Consider the following 16,198-nt stretch of genomic DNA (forward strand, 5'->3'; position numbering starts at 1 on the left):
GGGGTTGGGGTTGTGTCTCAGTGGTAGAGTGCTTACCTAGCACATGTGAGGCACTGGGTTCAATCCTCAGCACCACATAAAAATAAATGAATAAAATAAAGGTATATTAAAAAAAAGAGCCAATGGAACAGATGCCTATTTTTAAAAAAATTTGCTTAAAATTATGGGAAGAATGAGCAATATTTTGTTATATTCATTTTTTTTACTTGTGAAAGTATAACCATTTGTAGTAAGAAAATTGGTATGCTAAGTTGAAATATCAGTTGAAATTACAGTTACTTTTAAGTAAAGTTGTCAGAAAAAGAGTAGGTTTCATCTATAATCTCACCAAGTGAAAAGTCTTAAGATGGGTTTTAAAATAACAATGAATATTAAATGGACCTAGAAATGTTAGCTGCTGTCCTTGGCTCTTTTTAATAGAAGCAAAAATCATCTAGAATAGTGTCATGTTTTCTACTTAGCAATCCTCTGAATCCCAGTGTCCTGTAGCTTATTAGATTCTATTATAATAAAGAGAATTCCAAAAGTGGATACCCATAAAATCTTATAATTTCATCTTTAAAATCGAAAAAGGAGTTATATAAACCAAGATTTATATACTCTCAAGACAGTGATTTCCCCACTGCAGATCTATAGTAGAGGATCATTAAATCAACTGAGTTAAAAATCAGCATTTTTTTATTAATGAAATATACTGGGAAATATCAGTATAGGGATCCTGGTAAGGATAATTACTACCTAATAAACATTTTCTTTTTGTGACATGTACTAGTAACTGTGCTCACACACATATACACATACAGTGTGGGTTTGGGGTTATAGAATAAAACATATTTCTTACAGTGGATGACACAGAGATTAAAAGTCAACTACCTTAAAGAATCTGTTACATGCAAGAAGTAGTGATTAGACATACATTACTGGAACTGCAATGGTAGCTCAGTGGTGGAGCGCATGCCTAGCATGTGTGAGGTACCGGGTTTAATCCTCGGCATCACATAAAAATAACTAAGTAAATAAAGGTATTGTGCCCATCTACAACTAAAAATATATTTTTTAAGATATCTACATTACTTAAATTTTAGTTCAACCCAGATGACTTAAATATCAGCATTGAACTGAATTGCATTATTGTTTTTCTTTGCTGAATTATCTTGATTTTCTTCCAAGAATCAAGATTTCTGACTAATACAAATTTACCAAAATGAAATAGAGCGATTCATGTTTGTTTGTTTTCTCTTATTAAAGAATTTTATTTTTTAACAGGTTAATCAGATGAATTCCCTTGAACGAGAATTAGAAACAATTCATTTGGAAAATGAAGGCCTGAAAAAGAAACAAGTGAAACTGGATGAGCAGCTACTGGAGGTAAGTTTTTAAGCAAATGGCCTTAACTATGAAGAATATTTTAATCCATGAATGAGCCATTTGTTGGAAGAAACTAGACCTGGCATTGAATTCCTGTCCTGAAAATCTGAGTATACTTCCAAGCTGCATTCTTTGATCTATCTTAGCAAGTTTAATAGACATTTTTGCTTAATTACATGATCAGGTAACTCCATACTGCTTTTCAGAAGAGGAAATAATATCCTAAAATGCCAAGACCTGTACCTCAACAAATTCAGTGGCAATAACTTCTGCCTGATATTGGCCAAGGGGCCTAGAGCTCTCAGCATAGGTGTGTATTTAACAGTGTCCTGATACTCCTGTATTTCACTAACAACCTCTTCAGTTAGGAAATCTATCCAGGGAATCCGAGAGCATTTCCATTTTTAAGTTCATTTTCAAGAATTGCCATTGTAGGACTGGGTATGTGCAAGGCCGAGGTTCACTAGTATGTGCAAGGCCCTAGGTTCACTCCCAAGCCCTGGGGGGACGAATTGCCTTTGTTCATTACTGCACTTATACCACAGCACTGCCTTTTGGGAGGTACATCTGATCAATGTAAAAATGTTTGGAAAACTTATCAGCTTGGACATTGAATTTCAGTCAGTTTACCTAGTGATACATACTGAATACCATTGAAAACGACTTATATATAAGCCCTCCTTAATAAGTAAAACTTAGACTGAGATATTTTGCATTGGATAGATAAAAGCATTTTAATTAATCCAACATTTAGTTAACTGTAAATTTTATATAAGGTAGAGAAGTATGTATAGAAAATATCTTTTATGCTCTTAAAAATTGTATAGAAATATCTTTAAGCCAGAATTATGGGACAGAAGAGATATTTAAATATTTTTTATAAGGCTGAATACATGCTAGCTGACTTTAAAAATTAATGCTTAGTTTTATAATGTGGGAAATAAGGGCAAACATATCACATTGACATTTAAATGACCATTGAGGTTTCTGGCAATTTTATGTTCTCCGATTTATCCGCTACTAGGGAGATTAGTGAAATTATAAATAGTAAAACCCAAACCATGTTTTCTGACAGCATATAATAAACACACTCAGAATCTTGAGTTGCAGGCTACACTTAGATGTAGGTATTTTTTTCTGACAAAATAATTATATATTCCAATGAATAAGATATCTGAAGCTAAGCCCAATGTGTCTGGTAATAAACTCAGAAGTAACAGGGTATACTTACTATGGTGATTATACCTTTGGATGCTTTCCAAATGCTCTGCCAAGAGGCTGATTCTCCGCCTGTTCTACAAGCCTGGGAAGCCCCCTTATCTCTCAGTCCCACTTTATATTATTAGCCATCATAAGCAATTCCCTATGATTTTTTCCCCTGATCAGTAGTAAATATTTGCTAATAAATAAGGAAAATTGAGTATTCTCGGCGCTGGAACTGAATAAGGAAAAAGCATGAATGTTCTATTCAAACACTAAAGAGAACATTTCGTACACTCTTCTGTTGAAACTTCCATTAGGAAATAAGAACTGTTAACTCTAGATTTATACAGATTGGAGTTTTTAACAACTCTGTTGAGCTATAAATTCACATATGGTGTTCACATGTTTAAAGTAAACAGTTAAATGGTTTGGGGTATATTACCTTGTTAATTTTTTAAACTGTGGTAAATATGTACATAACATAAAATTTGCTGTTTTAACCAATTTTAAGTTTAAAATTCAACGGCATTAATTACATTCACAATGTCATACAACCATTTCCAAAACCTTTTTATCACTCTAAACAGAATAACCATTAAGCGTTAACCATTCCCACTTTTGGCCTTATAAATTGGATTATTAGAGTACAGTATTTATACATTAAGCGAGTTTGGGGATGTGCCATGGCTTTCACATCATCTTTTTTTTTAAGCTTACCTGAGGGATCTGTGTAGTCCTTCCTCTCTGGCAGAGATTCTCACCTGGTGAGGTTAGGGGTGGTGTGCAGACAGGGAGATGTGTCTACATCAGAGATATGTCTCTGGTTTCAGGGAATTTGAGCAAAGCTTTCTAGGCAGTTCTGATCTGATCTGATGTACAAGTTCCCTTGAGGGGAAGTCTCTCTTCCTCTCTATATACAAGTTGGAAAGTCCCTGATGTAATCCAATGCATATCCTACTCCAGTGTAATGAAAGTGTGCAAATTACCAGAGTAGGAGATGGAAGAATTAGGGCTAGAATTTGACTTCCACTCCAGGGATTTAACTAGATGAGGCAGCATTCAATAAACAATTCAGTTTGAACATTGAAAAAAGAAGAGGGAGGTGGTACAGACCATCTTAGCAGTTCTCAAGTCTGCTATACACCACTGTAAGAGCCAATAACTTAAGACAGTGGAACAAAAATGTTTTAGTTTAAATTCTAGGGCTGGAGTGGTGGCTCAGTGGTAAAGTGCCTGCCTAGCATGTGCAAGGCACTGGGTTCGATTCTCAGCACCGCATATAAATAAATAAAATATAGGTCCATTGACAACTAAAAAAATATTTAATAAACAAATTCTGCATCTCCAGTGGCAAGGGTTTTAACATCAGATCCATTCCATACTAGACCTGGAATTTTTAAAATAATTATAGTGGGATGGGTACCCATGGTCTCTCTCTCCTCTCTTCTCTCTCTCTCACACACACAAAATCAACCAAATTATAACAATGAGGATGCAGTTGCAAAAGTAAAGCTATTAAGACATTTTAATGTCTATTAAATTTATGTATAGGAAAATGTAAATGTTAGCTCTTCATATGCTCTTATTCATGAATATAGCATAACCAAATGATACTGTTCCTTCTCTTTTTGTAACTCTTACTTTTCTTATTCTTTTTCTAACTCCTGTGATTTTCTTTTGTTTGTTTTTGTCTATGGCTAACCTGTATCTAGAACTCAGTGGTTGGAAGTGGCAGAGAAGGGTGCAGTGCTCTGCCTGAGATAGTGTGTGAAGGTAGAACATTCTCTTTCAATGAATTTTCATAGCATGGGGCCATCTCATTAAACTCTTTGTTCATGTAATCATTTCTGATGACTATACCAGTGAATAAATACTTCTGGTAAGAGCCAGTATTCATTTTTATTTTGTTTTAACTGTAAAATACGTTTCTGCATTTACATTAGGATTTTCATCAGTATTAAAAGCATTATATGAAGAAAATTATCCCACTGGTATAAAATCATGGGATCATAGTTCTCCATATTTTTTTTATTCATGAAAATAAAGTGGTAGCTTTTCTGAATCAACTAGAAGTATTTCAAAATGGGAGAAATTTAAAGAAATGAATAGTGGCTCTGAAGTTTCATCTTAGCATTTAATTGTGTTTGAGTTTTAGAAGTCCTTTTTCCCCCACTCAAGCCTGGAGGTGCTTCTTCTCATGCTGTTGCATGCCTTCCCTTGAGCCCTGTGTCTGTTGCGTGTGTTGACAGATGTGAGGTGGCGTGCTCCATTGGCCAAAATACAGTCTCCCCCTTTTTCTCTCCCTAAATTTGATTCTCATGTTGATGTAACATTTCCTCATTGTCTTGTCCTCCAGTTCCCAGATGTTCTAGGATATGGCCTTATACCCCAGAATTGCCTGTCTTGTGCTATTTAAGGGTTTCACTATCTATTGATAAACCAATGATGGGTTAAAATAATTTTAAGTTCAGGAAAAGATTCTTTAAAAATTTGTTTACTTGGGTTTGGAAAATAAGAATCTTTATGAATGGTAAGTAAAGTAGCACAAGCCTAAAACATAATCACTTACTCCCCTTATTTCCCTAGTCTAACTTCAGTTTTTTTTTTTTTAAAGGAGGGTTATCAAACATAAGAAAAAATGAGATGGAATTCAGATATACTATTGTGCCCCAGACCCCCACAGTCACTCAAGATGAGGAAGTGCTGTTTTTTAAAGTCTAATAATCTTGAGAAAGCCTGCTCTTGATTATATTATGTTCCTAAACAAAATGGCTCTTCACATTTACATCTCTCTCGGGCTCATGTGCTGTCCTGTTTCCAAGCTATGGGTGGGTGTGGGGCCATTAACAAATTTATAGGCTTCACTATTGCTTGACACATTCAAGGGAAGCTCTGTGATAGAAGGCACTGCTGCTGACCAGGCTTTTGCCCTTGTCCTTCAGATGCAGCACCTGAGGTCCACTGTGATGCTTAGCCCATCCCCTCACTGGGATCTGCAGCTGCTCCAGCAGCAAGCCTGTCCAATGGTGCCCAGGGAGCACTTTCTGCAGCTTCAACACCAGCTACTACAGGCAGAAAGGAGAAATGAGCACCTACAGGAGGAACTTGACAACAGGACCTCTGAAACCAACACACCACAGGTATGAAGCGTTCTTTAACTCTAGTAGTAAACTCAGATCGCCTAATTAATTTTACTTTTATTTGAAAGTTCAAATAAAACCAGTTCAAAGGTGGGGACAAAAAACCTAAATCTACTCTCAGAGAGTGACAACTTCCCTGTATCACAAATCCAGAGTTCTGCAGTGCTGGTTTTTGTTTTGTTTTTGTAGCACTACTTTCCAGCTCTTCACTTCTAAGATGTTCTGGGTCTCCTTTGCATACTTGTAGTAGAAGACAAAGCATCAGAATCACTTGAGCATAGTGTACACTTGGCCATCATTCTCATCTCATGTCAAAAATACTACAAAAATGCAAGTGTAGCTCTAGGATTTACATTAGGAACAAAACATACTTAACTTTCCTGCACCAGACGGGTGGGGCCCACCAACATCCATGGAATTTACAGGTAGGGCGTTTCACAATTAAGGTAGAAGAAAGTGTAGTTGGTGACATTTTTTAGTTGATATGATCATTAAGCTCAATTTTTTTATAATCTAGTTTGAAAAATGGTTTTTAGGAAAATAAAGATCTTCCCGTTGGCTTTGAATTAGCCTTATTCTGGGTCACTACCAAATACCATCTTATATTACCTAGGTATTCAAACAGTTATTTCTCTTTGGTGCTTCATTCATAATCATCCTTTTTCAGAAGTTTCATAACTCTTTGGTCTTGCCCACGTAGTAAATTCATAATTAGGAATAAATTTTTTTGTGGAATTCTAAATTCCTTCTGCTTTAGATGCACTTCTGTTTCTATACACCTTACCTCTCCAATAATGTTTGATAAGGAATTTCCCAACTCTTTCTTAATCCCTTCAGAGTAGCTTGGCAAAGTTACATGAGCACTGTAATTATCCATAGGAACGGTTGTTTTTCTCTACTACTAGTATATATCTGGGCTTTGTTAGTTTTTTTTTTTTTTTTTTTGGTACTCCTGCTACCTATTCTTCCTAACAAAACTTTGAAGTTTATGCTTTAAACTTCCCAGTATTAAAATTAAATTTGCAAATTAAAATTGCAATGGTCGATGCTTCAACTCTTTATTATATCATTGAACTATACGACCTTAACTTCCATTTCTAATGGACTGTCTAAACTAAATGATTTGACTAAGATTCTATTCATTGACTTCCCATAAACACTATTTTCAAAGCATGCTCTTCCCAACCCACCCACCCACCCGTATTTAAAAATTAAAAACATTCTTTTACTCCATTTGCTTCAGGATTAGACCAAAACTTAAAATTTTCATACCAAAAAAAAAAAAAAAAAAACCCAGCCAGAGCAAAGGGTGCTGCTACTCTGACTAGATCACCACTTCAGACTCTCTCATTTCTGATTGCCCAGCTGACACTAATTCTAAGAATACAAAATATTATTGGAATCTGCACGTTGTCTGTGTGGAGTGATGTAATGTCTTCTGCCTTTGTGTTGCTTTGCTTGCGTGTGTAGTGTAGTGTAGTGTTAATGTGTGTGCTTTGAAAAATTGCATCATAAATGTGTGAATTTAGACTCCCTAAAAATACATAATCTTGACATCAGGGTGAAGTATACCACTTGCCTTCTTTCTCTAGGCCTTGCTACCGGAGCAGCGAGCAGTGCATGCAGATTCCTACAGAAGGATTGGGCACCTGTGAAAACTGGGCTGCTATTGATGGCATTTGTTACTATGGCAGACTCTCAAATGCACACACCCACACACACACATAAACCACACTAACAGAGGCATAAGCTGAGACATGAAATAAGTGCTCTTTAAAATTATTCTTTTTATGATTTTTTATGTTAAGCCTTTGCAGTATTATTTATTTATGTAGAAATGACAGATCTTGTGAATCAAATTCACAAATTTCTGCTTGTTACAAATCATTTTATTTATACCATTTAAAGAGTGTGGATTTAAGATTCTTGAAAGGATGTATTCTATATATTTTCTCATTCCATAAGTTGTAATTATTTTTAACAAAAGGTACTACTTTTATATATGGAATTTGAAGACAATCAGGGTTATTTATACTGTTTTGTATAAGATGTATAATACTTTTTTGCCAGAAAAAAAGGAAAATTTTGATGAAACAATAAAATAAATTTTAAATATATGCCTGCCGTTGTTTTTCCTCTTTTCCCCCACTCTTTTGCTGTACTCTGTATACTTTGAATTTTCTGTAACTGTGGTTTTATATTTTGATTTTTTTATGCAAGTGGAAATCAAATATTTTTATTTGTATTTGAACTTTAAAAAGCCATATGTCTTTTAAAATAAATAGAACTATTTAAAAGTTGTTGTTGGGTCTAGATGTTCAAGGCCCAATTTATTGAAATTCAGTTTTTTGCATTAGACTTTTGCCTCCTACAACTTTTATCTTCAAATTAGTCACATGAGTTAATTATTTCTTTTATAATTAAATGCTAGTTATTTAATATCCAAGCAAACTTTGGCTTTAACACATTTGGTCATTCTGAGTATTTTTTAAAGTATGCCTTTTTAAGAATATTTAAGGGCAGCCAGTATGTGGCTTGGCACACCCTTGTAATCCCAGCAACTGGCTAAAACAGGAGGTGGAGAGTTCAAGGATAGGGCAACTTAGGGAGGTCTTGTCTCAAAAGAAAATATAAAGGGTTGGGGATGTAGCTCAGTGGTACAGCACCCCTAGGTTCAATCCCCAATACTTTAAAAAATAATTTTTAAAAAAAGGAATATTTAAGTTCCATCAGCCATTAACACCTGAACTACAAGATTTGAAGCACCTTTTGAAATGTGAACTTCCTTCTCTGGAAATTTTGAGGGGTTGGGAGCCAGCAGAGGAGAGGGACAATCAGTCAGACTCTAATCTCTGTTTACATCACTCTGCTTCCAGAAACCCACACACCTCGCCCTGTTGTGTGAGGAGAGGGAGAAAGTTAGGGCCCCTTCCTGCCCAATGGTTTTATCTAGGAGTTGTCTGTGGAGGGAAGCTTCTTAATTTTCAATTTACTCTGATGATAAATCCATCCTCCAATCCAGATGTTTGCTTCATATTGACAAGTCAACAGATGACTAGAAAAACTGGCAGGAAGATATGATTACTATGAAGAAAAAAACCCTAACACCCTCAAAAAAGTAATCATTTATTTCTGAAGAAAAACAGACGTGTGTTGCAAGCTGAATGGAAACATTAAGCAACCCTGAATAAACTCAGTGTTTGTTTTGTTGTCGAGAGACCCAAAATATTATAAATACCCAAATCAGGATGGGAATTGATCACCCTCTTTTAATTTACTTTGGATACCCATTTTACTATATATGAAGTGCACACAGATATTCAACTATGGGTTTTAAGAATTTTTCTTTTTATCAGGGGACAATGGTATACCACAGGTAAGATTTTTTGTTTTCTCTTTGATTCTTTCTCTGATAGGACTTCTTTTCTGACATGTGCAATCAATGCAGTGCTCAGAACTCCCCCATTTCATCAGAAATCCATCCTTCCTGTTTAAAAGGTGAAACATTGGCTGTACTTCCTCTAGGCATCTTGTGGGGAGAATAAACAACTAGTGCTTTAAATGTAGCATGATTTTCAAATGATGATATACTTTTTTTCTTCCCTTCAGGGAAGCCAGGAACAGCTGGTAACTGTCATGGAGGAACGAATGATAGAAGTTGAACAGAAACTGAAACTGGTGAAAAGGCTTCTTCAAGAGAAAGTGAATCAGCTCAAAGAACAAGTGAGCCTCCCCAGACACATCTTCCACCACCCCACATTCCAGTTTTAACATTCCTTTCTTGCCATTAACTTGCTAACTCGTGTTGTCTAATAAAGGCAAATTCTATAGATGTCTAGAAGAACTTAGGATTCACTCTCCCTCACATGCCCACAAAAGGTAAATTGTATATTCTATATTTTTCCAAAACTCTTCTAGGTATATGTTTGTCCACCCCAAGTTTAAAAAAATAAATATCTGCTAACAGTGGTTAACATGGATCTAAAGCATTCCTGATGAGGTTCAGTGGCTCAAAATGAATACTTAACAGATCTTTTTCTGTCCAACATAAGCAATATGCCATTTAAACAAACAGAAAAATGATATTGGTGGATAATGAATGGAGAGTTAGCTTTCCTGTTTCCAACAGCTATGACAAGCTCAAAAAGTATCTCATTGTCCTAAAAGGATGTGCCTTGTATAAAGTCTGGACCCCAAATGCCAGACCACTAAGAAGCCTTATCCTTTCCAACTGCTGTTGGCAGAAGTGACTTCGGTGGTTAGAGGTTAGTTGTGCATCTTCCAAAGAGCTACGCAAGGAGGCAAGGAGGGAGCTGGGAACTCATGGCAAATGCCTATAATCCCAGCAGCTCGAGAGGCTAAAGCAGGAGGATCACAAGTTCAAAGCCAACCTCAGTAAAAGCGAGGCACTTAGCAACTCAGTGAGACCCTGTCTCTAAATAAAATACAAAATAGGGCTGGGGATGTGGCTCAGTGGTCGAGTGCCCCTGAGTTCAATCCCCAAAACTCCTCCCCAAGAAAAAAAACTATGCAAAGAGAACCACCTCCTAGGAAAGTATTATCAGCTTCTCTGGAAACCAAGATTGAGACAGACTGGGGCAGGGGAAATTGCCCAACTTGTTTTTCTAGATAAATAAAACCTGAGAATGATAACCCCAAGAGAGGGTCTGGAAATAGGTGTAGACAGGAATGTTCCTTGCCCTATAACTTAATGAACAGAGGAGAAAGAGAAAATCCTATCAGTGAGCATTTTCCCATTCAATCCTTTAAGTACTCATTTGTTCAACACAGTTACTTTGGGCCATGTCCTATATGGGGCACTAGAGATGCAGCAGTGAACAAAATTACATCCCTGCCCCTATGGAAGGTGAATTCTATCACACCTACAAGGTACCAAGTATTCCACCAAATGATAGGTTCAAAAATATATAAAATAGGGTCATCCCTGTTTCAGTAGATGGCACACAAGAGAAGAGACCTTGATAAAACCCAGAGATTTCAAGAAAGCTTCCTTGAGGTCTCTTAAATCAAATCTTGAGAGTTGAGTGAGATTTGAACAAGTGAATAACTGTGGGAAGGGCATTCTAGGCTATGAGAGCATCATGAAGTTGGGTCACCATGTGGGGTGTGGATATCTATAGATACATGGATATTGCAAGTTCCTACTGTCCTGGGAGAAAAGACGGGAAAGGACAGAAAAAGAGGGCCTTACTTGGTATCCCAAAAGGGAATTTTATTCTGTAGGTCATGAGGAACCATTGTATTGTTTCCTAAGTGAAAGAAGGGAGGGAAAAAGGAAAGACAGGTGGTATTTCAAAAGAGAGTAGGTTCTGAAATGCTAGTATGTTATACCTGCCAGTCATCTAAATTATCATTGACCTTTGAAATGCTAATAATTTAGCCATTTTGTAGTTGGTCTTTATTCCCTTAAACATTTATTCTTTAAGATGCCCTGCTTGAAATTGGGGGTCGAGTGAAGAGTTAACATGGGAAAGGAGATTGAAGATATTAAAGGAGCAAAAATAAAAGTATTCCAGGTCTGCTAAAAAGTTTTCCCACCCCAACCTAGATGATATGTTCTAACCATAAGGATTAGTATATACCTTCTAAGCAAGGCCCCATGCAAAAAGGGAGAAGCTGACGAAAAACAACTGCTCACATCTCATCTCTTTGTTGTAATTTGTGAGCCCGTTTTTGAAATGAATAATAGGCTGTAGTTACGAATGGAAAGCTTCAGGCTCTACTATTAAGAGTGGAGTTTAATACAATTCACTCACTCCTTACACCTCAAAAATTAAAGTTACAAAAATATTTGTGATGTTTAAAAAAATAAAGGAATACATCTAGTTTATTTAGGTGGGAAATAAGTCTTTCATTTTGGAGCCTTCAAACAGCAATCTATTCTTTCTATTAGTAACTTCTACAAACATGCAAAGAGCTTGGAAAAAGTGGGTTTGTTCTTGTTTCCCTGATGCTGAATCTGATGTTAAAGCTGTACTGTAAAAGATAATAATGTAACTGGTAGGCATGATTTGCCTTTATAATGTATATCCTGATATCTTTCCTTAAATTTAAAAGATTAATTACAGAAATGGAGTCACAGTGTTTCTGGTTCTGTTTCTAGCTCTGCAAGAATACTAAAGCTGATGCAATGGTGAAGGATTTGTATGTTGAAAATGCCCAGTTGCTGAAAGCTCTGGAAATGACCGAACAGCGACAGAAAACAGCAGAGAAGAAAAATTACCTCCTAGAAGAGAAGATTGCCAGCCTCAGTAATATAGTCAGGAACCTGACACCAGCACCATTGACTTCTATGCCTCCCTTGAGGTCATAGCCACACCAAAGGATGCACTCATTTTTGTGCACTTTACTGAAAGAGAAGGAACATTTCAGTAGTATCTCTTAACCCTGTTTAAAAAAAGAAACAAAAAAAACTTTCAATGGCTTAAAATTAAGCCAACCTAAATTTTGGAGTCTATTCATTATAACAATTTGACTGTTTAAATTTAACACAGATAATTTATTTTTTAAGTATTCTAGTAGGTACCAAGAAAATTAATATATGAAAACAATTTAAGAAACTTTAAATCCCAGTTTTCAATGTGTTTTTAAAGCACCATTGTATGCCAATATGTATACATATAAATTCCATATATTTAAGTTTGAGACCTTACTAAAATGGTTATTAGGGAGTTTATTTAAAAACAAATTTAGGTATTGCACATTTAAATACTGAAAAATCATTCTGCTTTTAATAGTTTTGGTTCTTTGATAGGAAGGCTGGGCTCAGTAATTGAGACCAGAAAAACCCAAGTCCATAGAGCTCTACCTTCTTCCACTTACTATTACTACTCTTGCTATGTGAGAGGTTTAGAACTGATTTATTCAACTGCACTTTTAACTAATGATGAAGCTTCACTTTTCTTTAAACAGTCTTTTTCTTCCTCCTCTTAGAAGTTTCATTTGGTCCCTCATTTTCTAAAAAATGGATAAAGCCACATTCTTAACGCATTTGAACTGTAGGAAAAGCACTGAACAAACCACTTTGGACTACACACTCACTCTTGGAGAAGGGATATGCGGTCCATGTGAGTTTTCCTATCTCAAAAGTCTTGGAGGTCATGGACTTATCCGTGAGGTTGCCTCAAGAACTCAGGGAACATTTCTTTAAACTGTCTTCCTGAACTACTGCCAGGCCTCTCTAAGAATTTGAGATGTATGAACCATGTGACCTTATTTATTTGTCTTATATATTTCCAGCCATAGGGTTTTCATGTACATTTTAGTGCATTTAAGTGTTTGAAAAAGGCCTTGATTTTAGAGTTAAAAACTTTTTCCAACTTATAGGAGAGTTGTTATTGTTTGTTAAATATAGGTCAAAATTGTCCATGCTTCTTACTCTACTATACCTCAAATCTGATCCTAAGAATTCCTTACTGTGGTAAGTACTGGCATGCCATCTGAAGCAAAGGAATGTCAAACAGGACTTCCCATTCTTTCTCAAGATCAGGAATCATGGAACAGTAAACACTTTAAACTGGATAACACCCCCACTACCTCCAGTTTAATTCTTTGCTTCTAGCCTACTTCCTTCAGTGGATGGCGGAAGACTTACAAGGTGCAGAATGCTGCCAAAGCTCATCACAGCCACCTACTTGTCTTCATGGGAGAGTAATGAGATCAGAAATTTTTACTTTGATCTATTTCAAGAGGTTCTTTCTATTTACAAAGAGTATAACAGAAATCAAACACTGCTTTATAGGCAGAAACACAAGATAAAGCCAGCTGCCTAAGAAGTCATATAATGCCAGAAAATCAATCTCAACAAAATAATTTCCATCAAGGAACTTCAGAGATCCTAACAGGCTAACCACTTGTCAGTCCAGGAGTCCTCACTACCAGGCCCTTGAAAAGGCACTGCTACTCACAGGACTAGGAGTTCACACTGGTGAAGCAGAACTTTCAGGATTTGCATAGCTCTTATTAGAAAGCTCTGATTTCCCCCTGGAAAAAGAATTTTAATCCTTCCCTATAATATGCTTCCAAACATTTGCCATCTACTATCATGCCTTCCCTAAATCTTTTCTGTCCTGTGCAGATATTCTCAGCAAACTCAAGTACTTGTATGGCACTAGCTTTAACAGAAAACTTTTCACTTAAAACTGTGGGTTGGCCTAGGCTGAGGTCAACAATAAACTAAGCATCTGTAGTGTGTTTATGTGACATGCTTCAAGTTACCCCAGGAACCACTGGAACCAGACACCACGCATATTTCTCAGTCAACTTAGCATGTGGTCACATTTGTATTTTTTATTTTTATTTTTTACATTATGAAAAGTGTAGGTTAATTTGTTTCCTATGAATTTGTATTATGTGTATATAAAATGTTGTATGATTAATGTAAATATGGCTTTGGGGAAAGTTTTAGACTGCACATAGAATCCCTTTATCCAAAATACAAATACAAAATACTTAATCCAAAATCAGATGCAAGTAAATTTAGCCACATATCGGAACTTAATTTCCTGCTTTTCCACCACAAAATTGGAAAAAAGATGAATATAAGAAACATCAGGGATACCTTAAATTTATAAATTTTTGTGACAGTTTATTTTTGAGAAAGTTTAGAGTGGGAGTTTTAAGAGATCATTTATGATATAACTTAGAGTTTAAACAGAATTTCAAAGAGATTAAATGTAAACTTCAAATTATGTTTAGCTTTTGTTTACAGATTTGTTGTTGTTGTTGTTTGGAACTTGGGATTTAAGCCAGGGGGCACTTCACTACTCAGCTACATGCACAGCTTTTTTTATTTTTAGAAGAGTCTCACTGAGTTGCTTAGGGTCTTGCTAAGTTACTGAGGCTGGCCTCAAACGTGTGATCCTCCTTGCATCAAGTTTACCTTGGGGATAGTACATTACATAAGAAAAGGAAACTGTGGGTAGTAAAGCCTTTATTATCCTATTTTGCTTTCTTCTGCTATTTAAAAGTTTGAATCCAAGCTCAGAACTATGAAGGGAGAAAAGTGGAGGAGAGGGGTAGAACCAACCACAGCATTTTGTTTTATTTATTTTTCTAAGACTCTTAGTAAATCTAGGCTTTGAAAGTTGTTTTAAATGTGAATCCACCCCTGAAGTATCAGTGTACTATTGATATATTCATCAGTGCATTTTACATAAATAGATCATGAAATAATAGGCTTTTGAGGCATAGAAAGAGATCTTACGGGTCTAGTATTTTAATAATGCACCAGTACCTAGAACAGGTATTGTTTTGAGGGGAAAATTTTTAATGAAATGAATAAGGTTTTGTGACAGATTTAGGCTTTTTAATACATGGAAAATGAATTTGTGACTTCTCTTTTTATTTTGTTAAATGAAGAAAAGGAAACATGTAGCTATTGTCAACATCTTTGAAGGTATTCCAAATCAAGGCAAGTCTAAGTGCTTTGCAATACTGTAATATTAAGCAAGTCATGTTTTGAATGGATTACCTGTAATGAATGATTCATTTGAATAATGTAATTATATAAGTAATGCCAAAACCAAGTCAAAGCTTAACAACCAAAGTACTCATGTTTAAAATATATTCATTATATCTTGTTTGGACCTATTTAAACATCTCAGCACTGTAAAATAATTTTGACTTTATGGCATAATTTTTTATGGATAACTATTCAACAAGTCAAAGCTTTTTGTTTCTCAACTTTTTAAAATGATACAAATTCGATTTATTCTCATTGAGGAGACACACTATCACAGCATGGTTTAAGAAAACACTGGTTTTGTAAAAGAAAACCTGAATTTATCTAAAATCCATAGAACTTTCTTCCAATAAAGTTGAGTGTATGTGTTTATATCAGCTTTGTATATTTCATCTTAGCCATTCTATCCTAGAAAGATTTTAATGTGAGCTTAAAATGTAAATAAATAATTTTACAAATATACTTCTTGTTTTATATCTACCCTGAACTTTTATAAACAGTTTCAATGTGTTTATCCTTAGTCTTGAGCAAGAACGCATCAAAATATCACACTAAACACTTTCTACAAATGCCAAAATTCAGGCCCTGTTCCAGATGTGCTAAACTAGAATCTTTGTTTTAATGTGATCCCCAAGTGATGTGTTTGTGATTTAGAGCATTGAGATTCTGTTACTGTCCAAGAAGTGATGGCAGTTTGGGGTCCCACACACTGTGGTAGTGTATATTCCCCAGCAGAATTCTGACTTGACCTCAGGCCAGGGCCTACTTGGGATTTTGGATGTTTCAGAGGTGGCTTTATTTCACTTTGCCATCATTATGGGTGGATGGTTTGGACTTTGTTACTTTGGCTGCTCATGAGTGATGAGATAGTTTTAATTATAGATACAAAAGTTAACCTGAGGGGCTGGGGCTGTAGCTCAGTGGCAGCGCACTTGCCTCATAAGTGTGAGGCACAGGGTTCAATCATCAGCACCACATAAATATAAACAAATAAAATAAAGGT

General features: G+C 35.7%; 1 protein-coding gene across 5 annotated transcripts in view; it reads left to right on the top strand.

Annotated features, from left to right (window-relative positions):
• The window catches only part of NIN (ninein), a 116,239-nt gene extending 100,596 nt beyond the window's left edge, over window positions 1-15,643 (top strand). For 2 of the 5 annotated variants that reach the window (XM_081293530.1, XM_081293531.1), the window contains 4 exons: window positions 1,267-1,368; window positions 5,514-5,711; window positions 9,321-9,434; window positions 11,836-15,643. In XM_081293530.1, coding sequence (XP_081149656.1) covers window positions 1,267-1,368; window positions 5,514-5,711; window positions 9,321-9,434; window positions 11,836-12,045 — 624 coding nt within the window. In that variant the 3' untranslated portion in view covers window positions 12,046-15,643. Of the gene's footprint in view, window positions 1-1,266; window positions 1,369-4,283; window positions 4,345-5,513; window positions 5,712-7,303; window positions 7,810-9,320; window positions 9,435-11,835 lie in introns of those variants that run through there. The other 3 variants (XM_081293532.1, XM_081293533.1, XM_081293534.1) reach the window with 3 other exon arrangements.
• Window positions 15,644-16,198: the final 555 nt, after the last annotated feature.

Source organism: Spermophilus citellus, assembly GCF_964194105.1.
Source record: "Spermophilus citellus genome assembly, chromosome: 4".
In the NCBI taxonomy this organism is placed as follows: domain Eukaryota; kingdom Metazoa; phylum Chordata; class Mammalia; order Rodentia; family Sciuridae; genus Spermophilus; species Spermophilus citellus.